The 9,949-nt window shown below is 39.1% G+C and overlaps 1 protein-coding gene across 1 annotated transcript in view; it reads right to left on the bottom strand.

Annotated features, from left to right (window-relative positions):
• Window positions 1–1,661, bottom strand: part of CPQ (carboxypeptidase Q) — a 554,741-nt gene extending 553,080 nt beyond the window's left edge. Inside the window, exon 1 of the mRNA XM_007934848.2 lies at window positions 1,226–1,661. Coding sequence (XP_007933039.2) covers window positions 1,226–1,658 — 433 coding nt within the window. The 5' untranslated portion in view covers window positions 1,659–1,661. The remainder of the gene's footprint in view (window positions 1–1,225) is intronic.
• Window positions 1,662–9,949: the final 8,288 nt, after the last annotated feature.

Below are 9,949 nucleotides of genomic sequence, written 5' to 3' on the forward strand. Positions count from 1 at the left end.
TGGAGGGATGGACACTGGGAAGAGGTAACTATGGGGAGGAAGTGGGAGGGGAGCTGTTGCATTGTAAATTTTGGTCAATGACATGAGACAAAGTATATTATGTGAACTGCTGTATGAAAAGTGAATTTACTCTGTAAATCTTCACCCAAATCAAAATAAAATTTAAAAAGAAAAAAAAAAACTCAGACAATAACAAGGGCTAGAGAGAATGTGGAAAATTAGATACCTTACACTTAAACCATGGTGCAGCCAGTTAGAAAACAGTTTGGTAGTTTCTCCAAATTTTAAACATAGTTATTATATGGCCCAGCCATTTCACTCCTAGGTAAATCCATGAGAGAAATGAAAACACACGTCCATCCAAAAACTTATACATTAATGTTTATATCAGACCCAATGGGGGTCTCTATGAGTCAGAATTGCCTCAATGGCATTGAGTTTGGTTTGGAGTTTGAGGGCTTTAACGTGCGGCTGTGGTGATGGGCATGGGGAGTGACTGATAATGGGTACAAGGTTTGTTTTAGGAATAATAAAAATAGTTTATAATTAGATTCGGTGATGGTTGCACAACTGTGTAAATATACTAAAAAATATTAAGTGGTATATTTTAAATTTTGTTGTATATAAATTTTATCTTGATAAAGATGTTTGAAAATAAGTAGAATGCAATAACTATGACTTCTTCCAAGTGGCCTCAATGTTCAGAATTTTTTGAATTAATGAAATAGTGAACAGTTGCACACTGAATTGATTTAATTATTTTTTATAAAATCTGAGGCCTCTAATTCAAGGAGTTTTAGGCTGGTATTGTACTTTTATTTACTAGCACTATGGTTCAACTTCATGCCACACCTGGGATTTATAACCAGCGAACAGTAAACTATCAGTATTTTAATTCCCAATAGAGACAAAAAAAAGTTTCACTAAATGGAGATTACTAAGTAATAGGGCTGGTAAGTGTCATGGACCAATAGCTACAGGTTGTCCTTCTTTAAGTTACACCACACAATCTTTCAGAAAAGACAGAAAGAAGGAGGAGAGGAAAGGAAGAAGGTAGGAAAACTATTTAAGAACAGAGAACTCATTCAGCCAATGAAATAAGAAATTATGCTTTCCTTTTATCATCCAAATCATAATGTAAATCATGTATATTATAATCAATAGTGTTAAGTGATCTTAGTTTTATAAAGTATATAGAAAATCGATTTGAAAAGACAAACAATACCTTCTGGAGGAGTCCCAATGCTACTGCCAAGCCCCAAAATAGCCATCTTGTGAGCTCTCGGATGCAGCATCACGGCAGACTCTTCTCCCCTTTCCCAGTGGGGTATTTTGACTGGCTCCAGGTGGACATTCTCCAGCCCTTCTTCCTGCAGGTTTTGGTACATGATTTGGATGGCTTTTTCTAGGCTTCTGGAGCCACTCAATCTGGGTCCAACAGCATCAACCAGAAGTGCCAACCGTTCATAGGATCTGTTCTGGGCTTCACCATAAACAGCAAGGTTGATGATGGCTTTAGCAGCATCTCCATAGCTGGCTATTTCTTCTTTGATTTCTTGAAAAGTCCTCTGAGAGGTGCCATTTCCATATATAGCTTTTCCAGAGCCCAAGGATAAAAGGTGGACAAGGCCAACAAATATGAACAGAAGGTATTTCATTTTTTTCTTTCCCATTGATTCTTCCTAAGATAATCAACACAAAAAAAGAAACATTCATGTTTTAAAACCAAAAAAAAAAAAAAGAAGAAAAACCAAACTCACTGCCATCGAGTTGATTCCAACTCATAGCCTCCCCCATAGGGTTTCTGAGGCTGTAAATCTTCTTTACGAAAGTAGGTCACCCCATCTTCCTTCCACAGAGCAGCTGGTGGGTTTGAACCGCTGACCTTCTGGTTAGCAGCCAAATGCCTTATCCACTACACCACCAGAGCTTCATGTTTTAGGGGAGGTGGAAATGCCACAGCCATCTTCCCACAGCACAGGGGTTCCTGTTCAGGCAGCAAGGACAGCTGTACTCCCCTTCCTGATGATTTCCCAACCTCCACCATCAAATTCAGTAGCCATAACTCCCAGGAATGGAGAAGTGAAGAGACAGCAGTTGGCCTTATTGAAGATACAGTATTTAGTAAAACCACAAAACCTCACATTATCTAGTAATTCTAGTAATTTAAAATATGCCAAAACATTCAATGAAAAAGAAGATTAGGAAGAGGTTGACAAGTAGTGATAGCTGTAGTGACAACTGTGGTAAAGTTGTTCTTGGGTGCCATCAAGCCAATTCTGACTCCAACAGAACTGCCCCATAGAGTTTTCCAGGCTGTGATCTTTAAAGGAGCAGATCGTCGGAGCTGCTTGGTAGGTATGAACTGCCACCCTTTGGTTGCAGTCAAGCACTTAACCGCTGTGCCAGCAGGGCTCCCTGTGGCAGTGTTAGACTGAAAAACGCAAACCTGTTGCCATCCACTCAATGCTAACTCATAGTAACCCTATAGGACAGAGTAGAAGTGCACCATATCGTTTCCAAGGCTATAAAACTTTACAGAAGCAGACTGCCTCATCTTTCACCTACAGAGCAGCTGGTGAGTTCAAACTACCAAACTTTTGCTTAGCAGCCATGTGCTTAACCACTGCACCACCAGGGCTCTTTGCAATAAGTTTAGGGTAGTCTGCTGCACTGCGCCCTTAAAAGTAGGTCTAAATGAGTTTCAGTGTCCCCACTGCCTGGTGTGCCCTTCCTCCCTCCTCTCTGCTGATCAAACCCGTCCTTTGAGGCCCTCTCAGATGCTGTCTTTTATAAATGGCTTTCCCTAAATCTCCTTCCACTGAAAGTAATTGTTTCTTCATCTGTGCCCCAAGAGTATCTTATGCTTAAGTCAAAAGATATTTATTGAATGCCTACACTATGCCCGGGACTGTGGTGGGTTATTAGAAGGAAGAAATCTAAGCTACTACAAAAAAGCAGAGAATAAATAATAAAAAGATTGAGCTTTCTTGCCATCTAACAGTGTGATTACGCATCACTTACATGATAATGATGATAACAATAATAGGGAACTTAGGAACCAGCTACTTGCTTGTTTATATAGTACACTTAATTGTGCTCATGAGGAACCTGTACATAGACCAGGAGGCTGTCGTTCAAACAGAACAAGGGAACACTGCATGGTTTAAAATCAAGAAGGGAGTGAGTCAGGGTTGTATCCTTTCAGCATACTCATTCAATCTGTAGGTTGAGCAAATAATCCAAGAAGCTGAATTATATGAAGAAGAACATGGAATCAGGATTGGAAGAAGGCTCATTAACAACCTGAGATATGCAGATGACACAATTTTGTTTGCTGAAAGTGAGGATGACTTGAAGCACTTACTGATGAAGATTGAAGACTATAGTTGGCAGTTAGGTTACACCTCAACATAAAGAAAACAAAAATCCTCACAACTGGACCAATAGGCAGCATCACAATAAATGGAGAAAAGATTAAAGTTGTCAAGGACTTCATATTATATGGTTCTACAATCAACACCAATGGAAGCAGCAGTCAAGACATCAGATGTTATACAGCATTGGGCAAATCTGCTGCAAAAGACTTCTTTCAAGTGCTGAAGAGCAAAGATACTTCCTTCAAGACTAAGATGCGCCTGATACAAGCCATGGTATTTTCTATCACTTCATATGCATGTCAGAGCTGGACAATGAAAAAGGAAGACCAAAGAAGAATGGAAGCTTTTGAGTTGTGGTGTTGGCGAAAAATGCTGAAAGTGCCATGGACTGCTAAAAGAACTAACAAATCTGTCCTGGAAGAAGTGCAGCCGGAATGTTCCTTGGAAGCGAGAATGGCCAGACTATCTCACCTACTTTGGTCATGTTGTAAGAAGTGATCATTCCCTGTTGAAGGATATCATCCTTGGTAAAGTGGAAGGTCGACAAAAGAGGGGAAGGCCCTCAATGAGATAGTGTGATAGTTGGAGCTGTGTGTCTATTTGGCTGGACCCCAGTTCTGTGTGGTTGTTCCCATGATGGGATCGGATGACTGCGTTCTGAGTGGCCAATCTGCCCAAGGGGAGTTTCCCTAGGGGTGTGGCCTGCTTCCAGGATATCCAGGGACATCCTGGGAAGAGAGAAATTCTTTGGTGAACTGGGACCCTGTTGTGCTGACTACAATCTTCAGTGAGTGAGCAGCCCACCGCTCAGCCTGGAGATCTTGGATTCATCTTTCGTTGGAGTCAACAACCAGTGTACTGCCTGCCAGCCTTGACTTTCTTGGCCCCCTGCACTTCCAGAAGCTAAGGCTGCTTCCAGCCCAACGTTTCCTCCAGGGACTTTGGACTTGCCGGCTTCTATACGTTTGTGAGCCATTTTCCTAAAATAAATATCTCTCTCTCTCTCTCTCTCTCTCTCTCTCTCTATATATATATATATATATATATATATATATATATATATATATATATATGCTTTGCTGGTTTTTGTGTTTCTCTAGAGAACCCAATCTAACACAGATGGATTGACACAGTGGGTGCAACGATGGGTGGAGGTATAGCAAGGATTGTGGGGCTGACATAGGGCCAGGCAGTGTTTCCTTCTGTTGTACATAGGGTCACTATGAGTCAGAGACAACTCAACAGCACCTAACAACAACAAGAATAACACGCTACCAGACCTTTTTCGAAGTATATTACATTCATTAACTCATTGAATCCCCACAATAACTCTGTGAGGTAGTTTTTCATTACAAGTAGTACCTGATTTATGATGTTTTCAAAATATAATGAACCACATTTCTGTTTGGTTGTTTGTACAGCTTATCATTAGCAATGTGTGCTATATGCAATGCTTCAGCATGTAAAAGGATCATTCAGACAAAAGCCCACTACCATTGAGTCTATTCTGACTCATAGCAACCCTATAGGACAGAGTAGCACTGCTCTATAGGGTTTCCAAGGCTGTAAATCTTTACAGAAGCAGACTGCTTCATCTTTCTCCCATGAAGCAGCTGGTGGGTTCAAATCGCCAACCTTGTGGTTAGCAGCCGAATGCTTTAAACCACTATGCTACCAGCACTCCTTCATACAGGCAACTTTCACTAATTTTCTGATATAGAAACACCATCCTCATTCCCAGAATTATCCAGATGATCCAGAACCTTCCACAAGTGGAGTTATTACAACTAAATGGTGTCATCCATTTGTTTTGTGGACATGTGTATTTTTATGCATGTATGTATTAAAAAATATTTGTAAGTTTATATATAAAGTTTCCAACCCCTAAGGACAAATAAAGAACAGATCAATAAAGATACTAATAATAAAAGTAAAAATGATGAAAACTCAAAAAAATGAGGTATTCAACTTACATCAGAACCGACTTGCCATGGAGTCGTCAGAACAAACCTCATCATAAAATCGAGTTCTACCTGTATTTTCTCCATTTTACAAAAAAGGAACCAAGAGATTAAGTAACTTGCCCAAAACACCCCAAGGCTTTCTTGCCCTAGAGCCTATGCTCTAAACCATGTTATTCAAACTATGGGTTATAGACCAATACTAGTTTGTAAACTGTTTTTTTCTAAACTAACGTGGACAAATACAGAGACTGAGAGTAAATATATCTAGCTCTATCCAATGCAATAGCCTCATGTGATTAATTGAATGAAATTTAAAATCAATTTCTCAGTCCCACCAGCCACATTTCAAATATTCAACTCTCACATGTTGCCAAGTAGCTACCATTTTGGGCAGCACAGGCATATCCATGATCACAGAATGTTCTATTGGACAGCACTGGTTTAGACAATGATTTTTAGACAATTGGCAGAATAACTGTACATCTATCAAATCTAATGATGATAAAAATGGTTATTCTTTTTGTGTGTCATTTCATTTTTTTTCTAATTCACTTTATTGTATTTTGAAAAAATACCAGTGTGCAACAAATTGGAAATTTAAAAATAATCCTTCCCCACTGATCATTTGAGAAGTGCCATAATGGCTAAGGTACTTGACTGCTAACCAGAAGGCTGGTGGTTCAAATCCACCAGCCACTCCTCAGAAGGAAGGCTGGGCAATCTACTTCAGTAGTGATCCCACCTTGGAAACCCAAGGAGGGGTTGCTATGAGTCGAGTCCACCTCAATGGCACATAACAACAACAACAAAATATTAAAAGGAGCTCTGGTAGCGTAGTGCCTAAGGCATTTGACTGGTAAGCGGAAGGCTGGTGGTTCAAACCCACCAGCCACTCCTCTGCAGGAAGACTGGGCAATCCACTTCTGTAGAGATACCACCTCAGAAACCTAAGGAGGGGTCACTATGAGTTGGGATTGACTAAAGATAAATTTCAAATTCAGCCTGGCATAAAAGACAAAATATGGCTCCAGCAACCACTTCAATTTCATTTCTCTTCCTCCACTTCTAGAGTACACACATGTTCTCATTCTCAGTCTGTCTCTCTCTCACACACACACACATATCCCTAAGCTTCTAGATAATGGACAGTTTAAATGTGGCTAGTCCAACTGAGATTGTTGTAAGTGTAAAATACACCTAATTTTGAAGACTCAGTATTTTTTTAAAAAAAATTATATATATTGGGTTAAAAAAAAACATGTTATTACTAATTTCACTTGGTTCTTTTCACTTTTTTAATGTTTAATGTTGTTGTTGTTAGGTGTTGTTGAGTCAACTCCGATTTATAGCAACCCTATGTACAAAAGAACAAAACACTGCCTGTTCCTGCACCAGCCCCCAAATCATTGCTATCCCTGAGCCCATCACTTCAGCCACTGTGTCAATCCATCTCATTAAGAATCTTCCTCTTTTCACTGCTCCTCCACTTTGCCGAACATGACATCCTTCTCCAGGGAATGGTCACTTCTGACAACATGACCAAAGTAGGTGAGATGAAGTCTGGCCACTCTTGCTTCCAAGGAGCATTATGGTTGCACTTCCTCCAGGACAGGTTTGTTAGTTCTTCTGGCAGTCCATAGTACTTTCAGCATTCTTTGCCAACACCACAAGTCAAAAGCATAAACTCTTCTTCAGTCTTCCTTATTCATTGTCCAGCTTTCACACGCATATGAGGCAATTGAAAATACCATGGCTTGGGTTAGATGCACCTTAGTCTTCAAAGAGACATCTTTGCTTTTCAGCACTTTAAAGAAGTCTTTTGCAGCAGATTTTCCCAGTGCAATATGTCATCTGATGTCTTGACTACTGCTTCCATTGATGTTGATTGTAGAACGAAATAATATGAAATCTTTGACAACTGCAATCATTTATCATGATGCTGCTTATTGGTCCATTTGGGAGGATTTTTATTTTCTTTGTGTTGAGGTGTAATCCACACTACAGACTGTAGTCTTTAATCTTCATCAGTAAATACTTCAAGTCATCCTCACTTTCAGCAAGCAAGGTTGTGTTATCTGCATATCCCAAGTTGTTAATGACTCTTCCTCCAATCCTTATGCTGTGTTCTTCTTCATGTAGTCCAGCTTCTCTAATTATTTGCTCAGCATACAGATTGAATAAGTATGGTGAAAGGATACAACCCTGAGGCACTCCCTCCCTGATTTTAAATCAGGCAGTATCCCTTGTACTGTTTGAATGACAGCCTCTGTGTCTATATACAGGTTCCTCATGAGCACAATCAAGTGTTCTGGAATTCCCACCCTTCTCAATGTTTATACATAATTTGCTATGATCCACAAAGTCGAATGATTTGCATAGTCAATAAAACACAAATAAACACCTTTCTGGTATTCTTTGCTTTTAGTCAAGGTCCATCTGACATCAGCTATGATATCACTTGTTCCACATTCTCTTCTGAATCCAGCTTAATGTGGCTACTAGAAAAGTTAAAATTATATACGTGCCATACATTAGATTTCTATTGGACAACATTATCTACCTGCATTGAACTTCACATTGCTCTTCAAACACCCAGACCCTTTTACAACTCTATCTCTGTACATATGTTCCTCCTCTTTTACTGCAAAATCTTTCTCCTCACCTGCCCCCCTTCTTCTGATAAATGTCTCCACTCATCCTTTGAGGCCAAACTAAAAATCACCTCTTCTGTGTAGCCTCACCAAACAACATCTAGTTATCCGCAACATCTTCTGTGCTTCCACCATACTTCACTAAGTTGTCAGCCAAAGTACTTGTTTATAAATCTATCTTTCCTGTCCTTAAGATCAAATAAGTAAATGATTCACCACTGTGCACTCAATCCATATATACACACACACATGTTGTTAGGTATCACTGAGCTGATTCCAACTCTTAGTGACACTGTAGGACAGAGCAGAATTGCCCCATAGGGTTTCCCAGGCCATGATCTTTACAGGAACAGATCACCAGGCCTTTTCTCTCATGGAGCTGCTGGTGGGTGCAAAGCCAAGTGCTTAACCACTGAGCCACCAGGATTCCTTATACTTGTACATATATATACACATATATATGGACTCAATCCATTTTTATTTAAGAAATGAATGAGCCTTTCTAAGTCTTTGCTAAATCTTTGCTTCCTCATACTCAAAGAAGCTGTAGGAATAAAAAATTTCTATTATATTTAACATATTTTGAAAAACTATGAAAATGATACATTACTGTTCCTTTCCTCTTTATGACACTATTTCCATGGAAAGGTTCTTGGTTTCTATAGCCAGCATAATGATGCTTGTTTTCAAAAAGCTAAACTTTTAAAAGCAATCAAAATATTTCACCAGATTGTAATTACTTTCAAATGTCTATTTTTCCAATATGTTTTCAAAGGGGGGGGGGGAAGTTCACAAATGATCTATTCATTAGTAGTAACCACAACTATCTACTTTTCATTAAAAACTGTATTCTACAAACACTAACTATTTCACAATCCATAACTGTATTCTACAAACACTAACTATTTCACAATCCATTTCTAGCAGTGGATTAGAATCACATAATGACAGCATTGTGGAGATTCAGGAAAGCTTAGGGATCCCCAGTTTGTACCTTTGTTTTGTGGCAAGTTCATCAAGTTCTGTTTTGTACTCCCCAGCAGCATATAAATCAACAAATACAATAAACCAGGTATCTAAATGGACTGGCAATGACTTCCCTGAGTATCACAGATTGCTTTCTTATAGCAAATCATATGCATTTACATATGATAGAAATCCAGTGAAGGAGCATTCTCATTCAGATTCCAGAGACTTAAAAACAGGCTCTGTTTGCCAAGGTCAGCAGGGACATATGAGAGGCTGACAACAGGAAAGGAGAGCAGGTGGTGAGTGTATGAGTGCTGTCAACTAGCAAATAGAGGACCACAGTACCCTGCCTGCATAGATAACATACAAACAAAGCAAAGAAAACAAAAATCGTAGGCAAGTCACTCCAACATACAATCACCAATTAAATATAAACACAAAAACGCCACAATGCCTCGGAGAAAACAGAGCATCACAGTCTACACAAAGAAGCAAGATAAAGCAGGAGAAACAAGGGACCAGGATACAGAGCCAAAACACATCCCTGAGGAAGACACAGAATTGGAACTCCCTGATAAGGAATTCAAATGAATTATATTTAGGCATCTTCAATGAATTGAGAGACAGATCAAGGAAAACACAGAGAAAACCCTAGAACAATTTTGAAAGACAATGCAAGACAAAATGATAAAATAAATGAAAAATTAGAAATGATACAAAATCTACACACAGAAATCCAGAAGATTAATACTAAAGTTTCAGAAATAAATAAGGCATTCAATGGGCAAAGGAGCAAAAATGAATCAATGGAAGACAGAATTAGGGAGATTGAAGGCAAATACCTGAACACTTCTTTGGAAAGGGATAAATCAGAAAAAAGATCAAAACAAAATGAAGAAACCCTAGGGTTCATGTGGAATACCATCAAAAGGAATAACCTACATGTCACTGGAATTCCAAAACAAGAAGAGACAAATAAAACCAC

The sequence above is a fragment of the Orycteropus afer genome, unplaced genomic scaffold (genome assembly GCF_000298275.1).
Source record: "Orycteropus afer afer isolate SDZICR_OR568_19922 unplaced genomic scaffold, OryAfe1.0 scaffold00021, whole genome shotgun sequence".
NCBI lineage: Eukaryota > Metazoa > Chordata > Mammalia > Tubulidentata > Orycteropodidae > Orycteropus > Orycteropus afer.